At 42.2% G+C, this 16,213-nt stretch overlaps 1 protein-coding gene across 5 annotated transcripts in view; it reads left to right on the top strand.

Annotated features, from left to right (window-relative positions):
• Nucleotides 1-16,213, top strand: part of klc1b (kinesin light chain 1b) — a 29,132-nt gene that overhangs the window by 2,829 nt on the left and 10,090 nt on the right. For 3 of the 5 annotated variants that reach the window (XM_078273911.1, XM_078273909.1, XM_078273913.1), the window contains exons 2-12: nt 6,643-6,913; nt 7,287-7,517; nt 9,283-9,364; nt 10,344-10,572; nt 10,728-10,815; nt 11,532-11,633; nt 12,191-12,364; nt 13,566-13,665; nt 14,993-15,045; nt 15,321-15,388; nt 15,707-15,815. In XM_078273911.1, coding sequence (XP_078130037.1) covers nt 6,665-6,913; nt 7,287-7,517; nt 9,283-9,364; nt 10,344-10,572; nt 10,728-10,815; nt 11,532-11,633; nt 12,191-12,364; nt 13,566-13,665; nt 14,993-15,045; nt 15,321-15,388; nt 15,707-15,815 — 1,485 coding nt within the window. In that variant the 5' untranslated portion in view covers nt 6,643-6,664. The remainder of the gene's footprint in view (nt 1-6,642; nt 6,914-7,286; nt 7,518-9,282; nt 9,365-10,343; nt 10,573-10,727; nt 10,816-11,531; nt 11,634-12,190; nt 12,365-13,565; nt 13,666-14,992; nt 15,046-15,320; nt 15,389-15,706; nt 15,816-16,213) is intronic. The other 2 variants (XM_078273912.1, XM_078273910.1) reach the window with 1 other exon arrangement.

The raw sequence follows: 16,213 nt of genomic DNA, 5'->3' as shown, positions 1-16,213 counted from the left end.
TCATCACTCTCACTCCTGTCCTGTTTCATTCCCATTTGCCTCTGTTTCGCACGGAAGGTTTCCCTTTTCATTTTAGGGAGGATCACTTCGGATTAGCACAGCGGTTTTATGATGATGCACTTTGCCAGCGTGTAGCGCTATTGCTGGAGGAGGAGTCATTATTTCATCAGCTTTTCACCGTGCCAAAGTATGAGGCTCTGATCTGCCACTGAGACCAAGGTTAGTTTTCTGGTCCAGCATGCTGTAGCAGCTGGAAATATTGCCAGCAGGAATGATAGATGGATTAAGCCTTTAGTCTGCATCTAGTGGGTTTTGTAATAAATATAAAGAGTGAGAGCTTAATTTGCACATACAGCGATATCTCTTTTAATTGCCAGTAGATATTTACACACATATGAGGAATGTAGCCTTTGCATATAACCCATCCTGACTAATTAGGATGGGTAGGCAGCTACAGTCCGGGGACCAACCCCAGTTTATAATGCCAGTACCTACGTCAAGGGCAATGGCAGGAGTTACCTGTCATGCATGTCTTTATGGTGGGAGGTAACCAACACAAACACGGGGAAAACATGCAAACTCCACACAGAAAGCCCCTGGCCGGACCCATTATTCAGCAGTGCCTACTTTGCTGTGAGGCAGCAGTGCTCATCACATTCTTTATATGTTGTTTTTCCTCATGAAGAAAAGCCATGACCCCTTTTGGTTAGAATGAGTTGTTTCACTATAATGGTTCCTACATACAAACATGCCACTCTTAATGGTTTTAGCAACCATACATTTCTTTAAATAGTCTAATCCGTTGCAAAGTACCAGTGTGAGGCAGGAACATCTGTTGATGCGCCATGTCTTATCTATGTTGCGCATGTGGCAGGTCAGGTAGCTCTGAGCTGGTGGTATCCTCGTGTGCCCGTGTTTACTTTTTGGCTTGTTTTAGGAAGTGAACTTTTGGTTTTACTAGCTTGCTAACTCGCAGCTACTGAACCTCGACTAACACTTGATCCTGATCGTGAGGGCATTTGGATAAAAGCCCAGATCAAATGAATGTGTGCTCCCTGCTGTACAGTGTAATGTGTCATATGTATACGGTGAGTGCATTTTCCCTGTTGTCCCAAAAGCGCTGTAATCCATTTTCAGCAGTATGAGAAGTCTTATTCTGGCCTGATGAATTGAAGCTGGTACGTAGCCGGTCAGTCATTTCCTTTTAGTCAGTCTGTTGTTTTTCATATGAACCTGTGATGCTGTCATGTGCTTCATGTGCACGTGATTTTGATGAAACACAACAAAGTCAATGTTAAAGATTAATTCAAGGGCGGTGAAGAAAAGCAGCAGGCCTGTTGGACTTTAGCTCACCTCTTAAAAGACTTAGAAAATATTAACTTCTTGTCTGAGTCCTTCAAGCTGTTTGTGTGTTTCATCAAGCCGAAGCTGCTTGTTTCTCCCCTGACTGTCATACAAGTGCTTCTTCTCTTTGTTGGCTACAGTGTACGCTCGGCTAGTCGTGCCTTTCATCCACTTATGTGTTTCAACTGTTGAGACAAGAGGGTAATAAGCTGTCTGATCTGTGATTATGCTTGATCTTTCAAAGAGATCATTTCATATCTTGATCAGAGCAGGTAAGAGCTTTGGCGCCAGCGCCTAACAGGGAGAAAAGTACCGTAGGCTGCGATGGAAGAGCAAACTTCTCCTCATATTTTCTCTATGCAAGTTAGGCTTGTATAATCCTGTTGACTTAAAGGTATTTTATTAGCTAAACTCAATGTCTTCATTCATAAATATGTCCTCATTGGTGTAAAATGACCTCTGCCAATGATCTGACTTATCCTCATAAGCGAAGAATTTCTTATCTGTATTTACATTGGACGGGCCAGTCCAAGGAGGCTTCCATGTCGTTCCACCATTTTGAAAACCTCTAATCGCCGAGAGGGACATAAAACACTAGCCTACCTGTCTAGCTTACCCACAACGCATTTTCGTTCAGAGCCAGCGTCACGTGACTGAAACCAGCTGAAACGGAGAAGGAGATCAGTGAGAGGCGCTTGTCACCGCCCCGGCAAATTTGAAAGCCTGCACCGCACTTTAGTTCATAATGGAGGACCGTACTTACGCCGAGCCACAGGAGAAGGAATCCTCGTCGCCAAAAAAAGCGTTGGAAATTGGAAGACATGTTGTCATAGCTTCTTGGTACATAACGGCTACCGTAGTTGCTACACGCATTTGAAAAACGTATATGACATAAACGCATATGACACTTGTCTATTTGAGCATGCAAATGACAGCTTGATTTGTTTGTTGCATTTCAATAGACTTGTATGTAAAGTAGCGAGTCGGTTTTTTGTTAGGACAGAATGGCTTTCAGTTATCTATTTTACCTTCATGTATTGTAAGTTCTCCCCAAAACGTGTTACTTCTTGCCTGCTGAATAACTTTACAGTTAGCACATTTTACTGTTCGGCACGCTTGCATCCACTGAATGCAAGCGCTCTGGTCATTTTGTTTTTGGCGTCCTAAACATTTTTTATATATCTGAATGTACATGCCCATTTGATTGTGATGTTTGGCCTCAATTATGTTTTTTTAAATGCTTAGCAACGAACACAAGATCACACTTTTTTCCCCCTAGACTTCCATGTGGGCATATATGTGATGATCTGAAATCTCTTGAAGTGGTTTAGAGTGCATGTTACTATTAATTTATTATACGTTGTTTTATTAGAATGGGGTCATTTGATGTGGGAGGAAAACTGCTTAATGGATCTTTTCACAGCATTCTTCTGAAGAGGTTGGCTGTCGCTGTGAATTAGCTTTTTACTGCTCTTCTGTTTCTTCCTGTAAAATGGAAGTGAAGACATGGTTGTATATGAAGTGCAATAAAGTACAACATTGCAGATGAGAGGTGCTCAATGTCACCTCTGAGTACCATATCTGTGTTATATCAGCGTTTTAACAACTTAAACAACATGCTACCTGCTTTGCATCAGGCTTACGCTGAGGCTTCAGGAAGTTGACAAAAAAGTGTATTTGTAGGAAAAACAAAAAATCTATTGATTTTCTTTCGAATGTTATGCTTTTTTTTTTTCTTTTTTTTTTTTAAATCTTCAATGGATTTTAGGAAGCGTGTTCATGAACCTAAGGATGGTTAAAACCCTCAGAACCCTAAGGCATCGTCCACGACGACAAACGGCACCTCTGATTAATATTTAGATAATTTGATAACGGTTTAATGTAACTTCTTACCGATTTTTCCTGCTAAAAGCTAAGCAGTTAGCCATCACGGGGGTGTCTTTGGTGTCTTTCTAGCCTTTACAGAAGGTTTTCTATCTAGCCTGGAACTTGTGCCTCTTTTCGGAGTTGTTCAGCAATAAATCCAAACTCTTACATCCTAGATTTATCCACTTGATGTCCATAATTTATCACGTTTTCGGTCATTTCTGCCGCTAGCTTTCAGTGCTACCGTCTACCATAAATCTCCCATAATGCTTTGCGAGATTGTGTTGACGTCTGTCAACCAATGGGAAGGCAGGTCCGTCATACAAAGACTATATGGAATGGAAAAGAGAGATCACTCCAGCGAATCCGAACGAGAACAAAGACTATAGAGTGGAAAGATAGATCACTCCAGTCTATTACCATGTAAATAGTTTGTCCTTTTACATGAGTTATAATGTTCATTATGTTTATTTTTGTACTGCATGACTCCAAATATATAGGAGAACTGTTTTAGAACATTGCTGTGTGTAATAAATATGACATTATTATTTTGATTATTGGCATAAGTGAATGTCATGAGGGCAAAAGCGTCTGGACTTTTTTGAAAAAATGTGTATATTTTGTCAACTGTATAAGTTATAATGTTTATTCCTTCACAGTGTGACTCCTAATACATATGGGAACTGATTTAGACAGGAGATTGGCTTCGCTTGTATTGATATGTGTGTGATATCAATACATATCTGTGAGATTCATGTTCCGTTTTATTTATTTATTTGTCTTTAAGGTCATGCAACCTTTTTTTTTACATTCAAGTGACCTCACTGCAGCACAAATATTTTAATAGCCCAGTTTTTCCTGAAAAAAATGATGTTCATAAATTGACTGTAGACAACAGGGTTGATGTTTTACAAGCTTTTATAGAAAATAAAACCAGACGGACAATGAACTGTAAAAATGACCTTAGGTTTCTGAGCGTTAAAGGTACCCTGCCACACGTATTTCATTACTTTGTGGTGATGTCTGAAGTTCTACCATGGACTCTGTAACATTCTTTTGTGGAAAAAATGCCTTGGTTACCTTGTTTCAAGCCATTCTAGCGTGGTATAGAAAGCCTGCAGGAAGACTCAGCTCGATTTGTGCCAGTTCTCATTAAGCTAAGCTGCTTGACTCTGATTGGCTAACAGCTAGCCAATGAGAGCCTGGCTGTCAGCATCCTTTACGCAGCGCAACTGGGCGAGCTCATGAATAGTAATGAGCTCAGGCAACACCATGTCAGACTGACCAGCTTTTGTAATTGGCCTGATTTCTCCGCTTATTTCTTTTCAGTGACTAGAGCTGACAGAGGAGGTAACAGTTCATTTTCACATTCACGACATAACACAAACACATATGGACCGAACATATTTCAAAAAATACAAGTAAAAACGTTTTGTGTGGCAGGGCACCTTTAATCTTTTAATTAGAGGAAAGGAAAAACAATCATTTCAAGTTGAGAGGGTTTCACCTAACAGCAGATACGTACGCATATGTCTTCGCTGTATACACTCCGTAGTGTTTGGTTACCTGACACCTTTTTATAATCGATCGATCACTGCTGCTCCAGCTGGTGGTACACAGGCTCCACTGTCATCCAGACCAAAGCTCATTTCCACAGGCCCACTGACGTCCAGTTGGCCATTAGTTGACTTCAGTAGCTGCGCCCGTGCACTTGTCTAGTGTCCATCATTAAATGTATTAGCATCATGAATAACCCTCCCCCGAACAGAGCCCAGCTGTGATTACATGATGTGACATGCATAACATCACAGGAGGGACGTAATTACTGGATACTAGCAACAGACTCATTTGGTAGTTTCTACCAGTGTCGGCTGTAAAGCTGAGCCAAGGGCCACTGAGAATACACAAGCAAATTACATATTCTGTAGCTAGCAAATTATGGTGGGCAGCCATTAGAGCTGCAACGATAAATTGGACTGTTAGAACAAAAGATTTGATGGGCTACGTTAACTCCAGGATTTCACATAGCTGTCATTATCGCTTCTGTTTTCACACCACACAGCAAATAGCTATTTATTGCAGTTGTTTAGGGCTTTTGTTGGTCTTTTTTATTTTCTCAATGCTCTGCTTTAAATAGACAATTTAAGCAGGGAGCGGCTCACTAATGTGTGCGGTATATGTTTTTTTCAATTGGCAGATGGCGCTCAGCTGGTATTTATCACTGTAAGCCCCCTCATCCTTAACCTGGTGTCCTCAGTGCTGCTAAAATACAGACTGCACTAGCTCAACGTTAACCCAGTCGGAAGGGCAGGGCCGCTTTTTGCACTGACATTTGCATGACGTAGCCAACACTGACGTGGCTCAGCGAGTCATAAATTATCTTCCGAATGTTTGAGGAAAATGGCACATGTTCCATGCACTTAACCAAAAGGGCTGGCATTTCTCCAGAACACACAATATTATTGACACTGGAGGTTTTTTATCTGCGACTTGACCAGATGCTAAGCTGCTGTATTTATGAGGCTTTTGTCATGTCGTACTCTCCTGGATTCTTCAGCCAGTCATGCAGCTAGGCCTCTGTTTGGATAAAGTGCTGGCACCAGAAGGCAGGCACACTGCAGCATCTGTGTGCCCTCTGTTAACACTGCGAGCTGCAGCCCTTCTCCCAGAGCTTATTATAGGTGGCAAATCCCTACAGTCTGTCCACCAGAATAATATGTCCCTATGGCAGGCTTTATACCCATGTCGATACTCTGCATGTGTCCATTCATTTCAACCCTTGCAGCGGAGTTTTTCACGAGCTTGGTTAGAGCCTAGTTCATGTATGTTTTATTTAACAACCCTCCTTTCTTATCTTGTTGAACGGCATACATTCTGAATTTGTCTAATTAAACAGCTCAAAGAAATGCTTACCTATCTCACTCATGAAATTTGAATCCCTTATCTCCCCGTGCCGTGATAAAACATGACTTCATTACCCCTTTTATGGCTGTCGCGTTGGTCATGCTGCGAAATTTCAAGCAGAGCTCAGAATTATGCCGCGGTGTCTGTCAGCATCACGGGCGGGGCTCTACACTGTCAAGGTATTGATATCTTTAAACAGAGAGAGAGAGGCTTCTGTCATGTCACCCCAGCAGAGAATGCCTTAGGTGGTCTATAGTGTGAAAGATCATTTGAAATTCGAAGATACTCTGTTTAATAGAGGAAAAGTAACAAGGGACGTGTTGTGACAGTTGCAGTCCAGCTGAGCTCTCGAGTTTTGTGTGTTGCGATTTTCAGTATTAAGAAGCACAGCTGCATCTTTGGAAGACTGGGATTAAAATGTCCTTTTTAATGTGGCAGCTACTGCTGTTTTACATTTTTCCCGCAGTGTCTACTGGGTTAGTGTGTTGTAACAGCCGGGTGCCCTTTTTTTCCTCCAATCTGCATTAGGTTTTCCTGAGCTAACTAGAAGATGTCCACCATGGTGTATCCACGGGAGGAGAAGCTGGAGAAGCTCTCTCAGGAGGAGATCATCTCCAACACAAAGCTGGTGATCCAGGGTCTGGAGGCCCTGAAGAATGAGCACAACTCCATCCTCCACAGCCTCCTGGAGACCATCAAGTGCCTAAAGAAGGACGAAGAGGCCAACCTGGTGCACGAGAAGTCCAACCTGCTTCGCAAGTCAGTGGAGATGATTGAACTGGGCCTGGGAGAAGCTCAGGTAAGATGGTGCTAAAGGTGTCAGGAGGGCAAAATGTATTTTCCTACCTAATGAGTAGTTTGGCCACTCGGATGATATGAGAAAAAAAAGAAAATGCCATGTAAAAGAAAATGGGTTACAGTTTTTAATATCCGAATTGGCAGAAAAAGAGGAGAATGGTTCACGATGTAGTAAATGAGTGTTCTTTAACCCACACAGCCATGTGTTACCGTCTTCCACTTTGTGTGTTTCTGCTTCCTCATTCTATACTGAGCTTGTGTGATGATCATGATTCATTCAGAACCAGCCCCGGTTTTATTCTCTCCTGCTTTTGCCGCTGCGGCAATTTGTCCCCGGTAAATATCATTGCTCTTGAACGCTGCCTCCATCCCAGGTGATGATGGCCCTGTCCAACCACCTGAACGCCGTGGAGTCTGAGAAGCAGAAGCTGCGTGCGCAGGTGAGGAGGCTGTGCCAGGAAAACCAGTGGCTGCGGGACGAGCTGGCCAACACCCAGCAGAAGCTGCAGAAGAGCGAGCAGAGCGTGGCCCAGCTGGAGGAGGAGAAGAAGCACCTGGAGTTCATGAACCAGCTCAAAAAGTATGATGAGGACGTCTCACCCACTGTAAGTACTGTAAGCAATCGCAAATGCATCTACAGATTGTTACTCGGTCACTCATGTGTTTTTTGGGAGATTTATGTTACTGTGTACATTTTGTGTGTTGTGATTAGATTGCTCTCATTGTAACAGAATTCTTTAAAATATATTGTTTAGGGCTGAAACTAACAATTATTTTCATTATCGATTGATCTGTCGATTATTTTCTCGATCAGTTGTTGGCCCAAAGCCCAAGATGTTGTCGAAATTATCTTGTCTTGTCCACAACTCAAAGATATACCGTTTACTGTCATAGAGGAGAAAAGAAAGGGGTCAGCCCTATGTTCCCACATTTCTAAGAATTCTTTTTCCAATTAAAATTAGGCCCTATGTTAGGGTTAGGGTTACAATCCATCTGTAGTCCATTGCTACTGGATAATAGGTTGGGTGTAATTGGCTACCAAATTGGGAGAAAGGGGGATAAAATACGATACAAATTTATGAAACAGGAAATGTAGGAACATAGGGCCTAATTTTGGAAATAAATCTTAGAAATGTGGGAACATAGGGCCTAATTTTGAAAAGAATCTTAGAAATGTGGGAACATAGGGCTGTGGGAACATAGGCACGCTCACAGAAGAAACTTTTCACATTTAAGAAGCTGGAATTCAAACCGATTATCAAAATAGTTGCCGATTATTTTAGTATTAGTTGAATACTTATACAACTCCTGAGCTCTAAACCGTGTTGAACGTGACTAATGTAACTCTTATGGGCCGCAAACTGTCAATGATATGTGATACAGGAGAACAAACTCAGCTGCTTAGTCTTCCAGGAAGGAGCCTTTCTGGTCAGGTCCTCATTGATCTGATGGTGGGGATGAATCGCTGTATATTCTGACCTTATTCTTAGTCATAAAAAGAGACTGTAATAGCCCGTATCCACTAACCGCTTATTGCAGGAATCCATCATGCCAATACCCTGTCCCTGAAGGAACCTTATTCGTGCTCTGTAAGCAGCTTTTGCATTTTCCAGCTTTTAACAGGCTTCCACGTTAAAGTCTAACTGAAATCACTCTTAGTCATTTGATAGAATCAGAATCAACTTTTGTGGCCAAGTAACACATACAGGGAATTTGACTCCGGCATTTTTCTTTGCTCTCAAAATGCATACAGCTCGGCTAAAACAAGGTATAGAACGCTGACGTTACTGCTTTATGCAAAGTTTGGTTGGCCGTATTGAAATAAGATAAGATCACTACACAAATAGGATATCCCTCTAAAAAAGATGGATACCTAACAGTATTCAAAACTAGAGGGCGTCATTATGAAAGCAGAAAATATAAAATTCTGTAAAATGGTTTCTGATTTTTCTCAAATGAAAACATAGGACAGGTGATTGATAGAGCAAATATGTATGTCGTTGTAGACAAAAAAAAAGGCAATTTATTTTCAGTTGGACTTTAATAAAAAAGTCCAATGTATTCTGTCAAGGTGCAAAAAATGCGCTCATGATATTATAAGTATAATTTTATGTATTTAAGTATGTAATTTTGAATGTATTGGTCTAAATGATCTACCAATGATATACTACCAATTGCATATTTGTAACTACAAGATAAGATTATATCCCTTTTTAATCCATGTTTGATATTATTATACTAATTATGAGGTATTATTATGTTAAAAGACCCCTTGGCTTAGATGTTTAAAAAGATAAACCCTACATGACAGTGTTGCCAGATGGTTGTCTGTTAGAGGATCTGACTGGCAGCTTTGTTTGGTCCTCTCAGCAGGAGGAGAAGGACCGAGAAACACCCAAGGACTCCCTGGACGACCTCTTCCCCAACGATGAGGAGGAGCATGGCCAAGGAAGTAAGAACAGCAGTATTTAACATGTCAGCATGGCACTATGATTTTATATAGAGTTTGTCTAAGATTGGAGTTTGCTTCCGTAAAAAAGGGTCCGTGTGCCAGACGCATGATTGACTTTAGACCAGGTCATTGTTGGTCAATGGCGCGATCACTTCCTGCTGCCTCAAGATAGCAATACGCCAAGAATGCACCTGAACACACCTCCCTGTAAGACCAGCACACCCATGGGCGCAAAGATGGGCACAAAGATGGGCGCAGGTGCATTCGCTGCACCGTGTGTAAGATAGTGCCCTTAGACTAGAGTAAAGAGCTAATGATACATGTTTATCCAAAAGTATTTATAGAATGGGATTAAAATGAATGATTATTCCATTATTAGAAGTGCGCCCAGGTAGCTCACCTGGTGGAGTGTGCGCCCTATGTACAGAGGCTCAGTCCTCAACGCAGCAGCCGTGTGTCAAGTTCTGACCTGTGGCCCTTTGCTGCATGTCGTTCCCCCTCTCTCTCCCCTTTCATATCTGCTGTCCTGTCAACAATAAAGGACTAAAAAATGCCCCACAAAAATCATCTTAATGATGCACAACATTTTTGTTGTGGTCAAAATAATGAGACTTGCATAGTAGATGTTCAACAGGGCACTTTCCACTTTCTGGTAATATGCGTATGTTAAAATAAAAAACTTGAATAAGAAAATCTGGCATATTTTGGTTTATTATTAGGATCATGTAGCCCTGATTACCTGGTGTTATATCCCTCTTTGAGTAAATTTACTCAAACGAACCATCGAAGTCCAGGACACAAGGGTAGATAATGCTGTGTCATGCCATTTGAATTAGCTCCATAATGTCACTTATTCCCTGAAACCACAGCATTGTTTGCATGCTAATATATTTAGCGTCATCATCAGGGGGGAGTTATTTTTCTTTCTTCCTTTGACGTGCACGCTGACCTTTGCCCTGTGCGCCTCTGTGCCCTACAGTGCAACACCAACACAACAGTGCAGCCGTGGCTGCAGCCCAGCAGGGAGGCTACGAGATCCCGGCCCGTCTGAGAACCCTGCACAACCTGGTGATCCAGTATGCCTCCCAGGGCCGGTACGAGGTGGCTGTCCCCCTCTGCAAGCAGGCTTTGGAGGACTTGGAGAAGACTTCTGGACACGACCACCCTGACGTGGCCACCATGCTCAACATCCTGGCCTTGGTCTATAGGTCAGAAATGTCTCCATATGGGGACTTTTGCTAGTTTTGCTGTTATTTTTTTTCTTCCCTATTTGACTTATTCCGTGTTGCCCTCATTTCTACACACATTTTAGAGCGAGAAACATTCTGTCTCACCCCGTTGTCTCTCCCTCTCATTTCTGCAGAGATCAGAACAAATACAAAGAGGCCGCCCATCTGCTCAACGATGCTCTGTCCATCCGCGAGAAAACCCTGGGCAAAGACCATCCCGCTGTAAGACTCTGCCATCGCCATAGCAACCATATCTTCATGGAGACATATCCATGTTTAGATAGATCAGATTAGTCCTCTGGTGTTGGTTCATAATTGCGCAAAGACTTTGTCAACAGGGAGGCAATAATGGCACAGTCTGCTGTATTTACTGTCTGTATGGATTTTATTTTCATCATTAAAGTATGGATTTTGTGCCTGCAGACTTTACAGTAATCAATCACAATCTGCTGATTGTCTGCTCGTACATTTAGCATAAACCCAAGTCCTTGCGGTCACAATACAACGACCAATGGGAAAACATTCAAATATACTACCTACTACCATTTCATTGCCTTTGTGAACAGATTTTTATGAATCGATTTACACCGGGCCACCAAAACCCCTTATCATCACAACGTCATCAACCCCTTAAGCCTAAAGGAAGCTATTAAAGTTCAGTGCTAGTCCCTGCAGCTCTGTGGGCTTGCCATTTGCCTCATATAGTTAATCTTGTCCCTCAGTCTTTTCCTCGACACAGAATAATGAAACACAAAGGCAGGTTACTACCATCCTGTGTAATCCAGGTGGCTTTGAGCTTTTTGAAAAGCTGTTTGATTGAACAATATAGATTTTTAGGACAGATAAGCCATAAGACAACAGTAAGAGTCCACATATCTTGAAGGGAATTGAGAAAGGAAGTGGCCTCATTCAGGTTTTCTCTTTGTCTGTATGTCCAGGTTGCTGCGACGCTGAACAACTTGGCTGTGCTGTATGGAAAGAGGGGAAAGTACAAGGAGGCTGAACCTCTGTGTAAGAGAGCTCTGGAGATCAGAGAAAAGGTAGGCCACATCCCTGGATTGCATCAGTAGAGCTGCCCACGGCAGTGCTGTCGAGGCCTCATCTCAAGGCTAAAACCAGTGAACAATTAGCTCATTGTAATTAACAGTGATAATATTTCAAAAAATGTCAGTTAGAGCTGCTGTAACACCAGCCACTATAAATAGGGGAAAGAGCAAATGATTTTCTTAAATTGTCTGTGTTTCTGCTGGGGGCCGTCCCCATGTGGGAGTATTTCTAATTGAGAGCACAGCTGAAAAAGGATAGCAGGCGCTGGGGAGCGAGGCAGGAGCAGGAGATGGATAGGAGACATGACAAAGCTACAGAGCCCAGCAGCGTACAATGGGTCTCTCTCTGCCTGAAAGGTCTATTCTGCACCCTGTCTATTGACCAGCCTTTTATTAGATCTCCTGAGTGCCTGCAGCAGGCAGACCTGCTGCTCGGTGAAAGCGGCCAGAGGTTACCGAAGGGAGCGATGCATGGAGAAAGCCAAAGGCACTGAGGCAGGGACACACACTGACATTTTAATTAAAAATATTTGCTTCTTGTTTTCCCTCAGGTCCTGGGGAAGGACCACCCAGATGTGGCCAAACAGCTCAACAACCTGGCTCTGCTTTGCCAGAACCAGGGCAAGTATGAGGAGGTGGAGTACTACTACTGCCGTGCCCTGGAGATCTACGAGAGCAGGCTGGGCCCAGATGATGCCAATGTGGCCAAAACCAAGAATAACCTGGTGAGAGACAAGTTTATATTGGGCTTCTTTTCCATCTTCCTTTCAAACCCTTTCACTTCTACGCTATACTTTTTTATTTTGACAAGGATTACGGTCCCTATTGAGCCGTGACTGTACCAAGGTAAACCCGGGCCGAGTGTAGTTTAAAGTGCCCATATTAAGAAAACAAAATCACCATTTCTGAGATTTGGGGTGTTATTTTGTGTCTCTGGTGCTTCCACACGCATAGAAACTTTGAAAAAAAAACATCCATGCTGTTTTGAGTGAGATACGGGTTTCTGAATGTGTCCTGCCTTCAGTCTCTGGGTGAGCTGTTCAAAATCTGCACGGCTTTCTACGTAACTAGCCGAGACGAGGGGCCTAGGGGGCTAACCGCATGCTAGCATGCTAGCTCGTTCTCAATGGCAAAACACTGCTGCAACACACACAAATTCACCCTAATCTACAAAATAAATTGTATAGAACTACTTGCATGTCCCTCGTCTGCAGGTATTCCACACAAAGTTGGAAGTGCGCCCTCGTTCAGAAGTCTCCCAGCTAATCCTGCCTTGTACAGGCCAAAGTTGGAGAAACAGCTAGCTAGCTCATGTAATCCTTACCTAGCCAGGGGCATTGTATTCAACTGATGTTTTTTTTTCAGATTTATACTACGCCTGACTTTACAAAAGGGGCACAATTTTTTCAAAGCATGTTTTTTTTTTTAAAGAAGTTATGAAAGGCAGCTGAATATAATATTGTTTTACTCTTTCAGCCTAAGCGTCGTCTACTTTGGGTGTTTATAAAGCAATTTTGTCTCGATAAGCCTTGCTAACAGGATACCAAGCCACTAGTCGTTTGTCTACCTTGCTTCTTCTCCTTCCTGCTTCTGTCCTGTCTCACTGAGTATGGAGAGGCTGTTTGGAGACAGTACGGGATGCTCTGTGGTACTATATCTGTTCTGTCTCACTGATGATGGAGAGGCTGTTTGGAGACAGTACGGGATGCTCTGTGGTACTATATCTGTCCTGTCTCACTGATGATGGAGAGGCTGTTTGGAGACAGTAAGGGAGGCTCTGTGGTACTGTATCATTTTTCATGAGTCACAGTGCACAGGAGAAATATGCAGACAGACTGCTCCTGCTGTCTCAGGGGGCACATTGTGAGACAAAAGGCCCATTTGAGCCAACACTGAAATGTGCTTTCTGTTCTCTTTCTTCTTCAGGCATCCTGCTTTCTCAAACAGGGGAAATACAAGGAGGCTGAGATTCTGTACAAAGAGATTCTGACTCGTGCTCATGAGAAAGAGTTTGGATCTGTTGATGGTAAGGCCTCATAGGAGATACTGTAGCTGCAGTAAATGGTTTATAAGGTTATTTCTGTATTGCAGTAGTGGTATACTTTTTTTTTTTTTTTTTAATCAACCTAGAAACTTAATAAATACAAACTTATTCTGAAGAAATGGTGGTGGGTTTTCAACTTTCCTCCACCATTGTCTCATCTTCCACCTACTGTTTGTCTCACACCAGCGGGCAGAGTGACAGATGGTTAAAAAGTGGACGATGTACTAAGCACGGTGCCAGCCTTCACCATTCAGAGGACACAAAGAATCCAAACAAACTTTTGAAAGAATAAAGAGTTAACTTGTCTGAAAGATGAACTCTTTGCAGCTTTCTTCTCTTTTTCGTTTAAGTTGACTTTCCTCCAGGGATTAGATTGCCTGCTTTTGAAAAAAAGAATGAAAGGGACTCGGCACAATGCAATGCTCAGATGCTCAAAGCAAAAGCATCTCACATTTTTCTGAGAGGTTTATTTTTCATATGTCACTTAACTCGACAATAGCGCTCAGATGTTGTTGTTTTTTTAAACTTGTTGGAGAGTTGAAGGTTAAGGGAAGCTGCACAGCAGCAACAATTTGTGTCCCTAATTTAGAGTAATATGTGCTATGTTTGTATGTTTCGAAGGCATATTTAATGAATCTATTTCATGAATAAGTAATAATGATTAAGTATGTGATTAATGGTGTGTGTCACGGTTTATATAGCATCATCAGTATCACCTTCCTTCACTTGGCTCAGGTTTTTGTACAAGACAATTTAATGATGCATTTAAAATGTTTTCTATATTGAGATCTATTGACCTTTCTTATTTTATTTGGGGAAGAATCTGCAAAAAATGTTTATATAAAGATTTAATTAAAAACAAAAATGAGTTAACTGTACTCGCAGTATTACAGAATAAGCTCAGGAACATTTTTTTTTTTCTGGCTCCATCTTTATATTATTAACAACTGTTTTAAAAAAACAAAACATTTAGCCCGTGTTATAATATTTAAACCCCAATACAGACTGTGTCTGTGACGGACCTCAGGGTTCACCAGCCTTTTCTTGTATTTGTGTAGCCAATTATATAAAAACAATCAAGAAACCTTGCCTCCCTACCAAGACACGGGTATTTGTGACAGACTAATAAACAGTCTGTACCACTGGCTGATTTCACTATCCTAGTCAGTACGGTTTTATAGCAAGCTCAGCCTGCATCATGAATAACTCACGGTGGATGTAACGAAACATCCTGAGGCAGCCAGTTGAGCTGTTTTCCAGTCCTGTTGTACTGTATGTAGACCACCTCTCCTGTCTTGTTTGTCTGCAGCTGAAAACAAGCCCATCTGGATGCATGCAGAGGAAAGAGAGGAGATGAGCAAGGTGAGGGCTTTGTGTAGTCAGCCTCATGTCATTCTGAACAAAAAAGCACTGCAAATTACAAGAACGAGGCGTATCAAAGGGAAGGTTGTGAAAGTGAAATGCAATCCTTTTTCTGGCCGCTTTCCTTAACACACCCACACACCCTCGCACGATCTAAGCTCCACTGGGCATATGCTAGTTATATGTCAACACAGGAAAAATGCTGCTGGTCCAGTACAAACCACCACTCTCCTTCACGCTCTTTTCTCTTCCTCTTCTCCCTCATTTACTTCCAGGGCAAGCACAGAGACAACACGCCATACGGAGAGTACGGAGGCTGGTACAAGGCCTGCAAAGTCAACAGGTGAGCCTGACAAGCGTGTTTTTACAACTTGGGGCCAGAGATTAGTCACCTCCCTGTATTCATTTGTTTATAAGTTAATGAAGGTCAAATATTGTAATATACATTTCTTTTTTTTCTTCAGATTTTTAGGAATGTGACTAAATTAGCATTGGTTTTCAAGTAGTTTTCTTAATCTTTCAGGGATTTTTTATTTTTTATTTTTATTTTTTTTTTTGCATTTTCTTGCTCTGTAGTACATAGCACAGCAATTTGCTCAGATCAAATTGTTCCTGGAATGACCTTTTGGGTAAATATTGGTGTTCCTGTCTCCTTGTTCAGCCCTACAGTGAACACCACCCTGAGGAACCTGGGTGCCCTGTACCGCCGGCAGGGCAAGCTTGAGGCTGCGGACACCCTGGAAGAGTGTGCTGTGAGGTCTCGCAAGCAGGTCAGCAGCATTTTTCTGAACTGCAAATGTCCCGTTTCTGCATGCAGATAACTTTCTGTAAACTCTTAAAACGTGTCCCCCCCCCAAATCTCATGATATTTCTTTCCCTTTCTCTACAATGCTATGGATCCAGAGCAACACAGTAAGTGCTTTTTCTCCAACTGATAGCCTCCATAGAGCCTCCACCTCTCTCTCCTCTGACATCACTCCCATCTCACAGCCATTTCTAATGTTCCCTTGTCTCTACGATGCCACCATCACTGTGCTGTGAAAGAGACTGAAACCATAAAATCCCCTTTTAATACCTCCATGTAACTCTACACGCTCACCCTTATCAACAAGCTAATGTCTACCTCCGGGCTAGTTCTAACCATGGCTTGTTTGTTTGTTTGTTTGTT

Source organism: Sander vitreus, chromosome 17 (genome assembly GCF_031162955.1).
Source record: "Sander vitreus isolate 19-12246 chromosome 17, sanVit1, whole genome shotgun sequence".
Taxonomy (NCBI): domain Eukaryota; kingdom Metazoa; phylum Chordata; class Actinopteri; order Perciformes; family Percidae; genus Sander; species Sander vitreus.
This window is presented reverse-complemented; position numbering and strand designations above follow the sequence as displayed.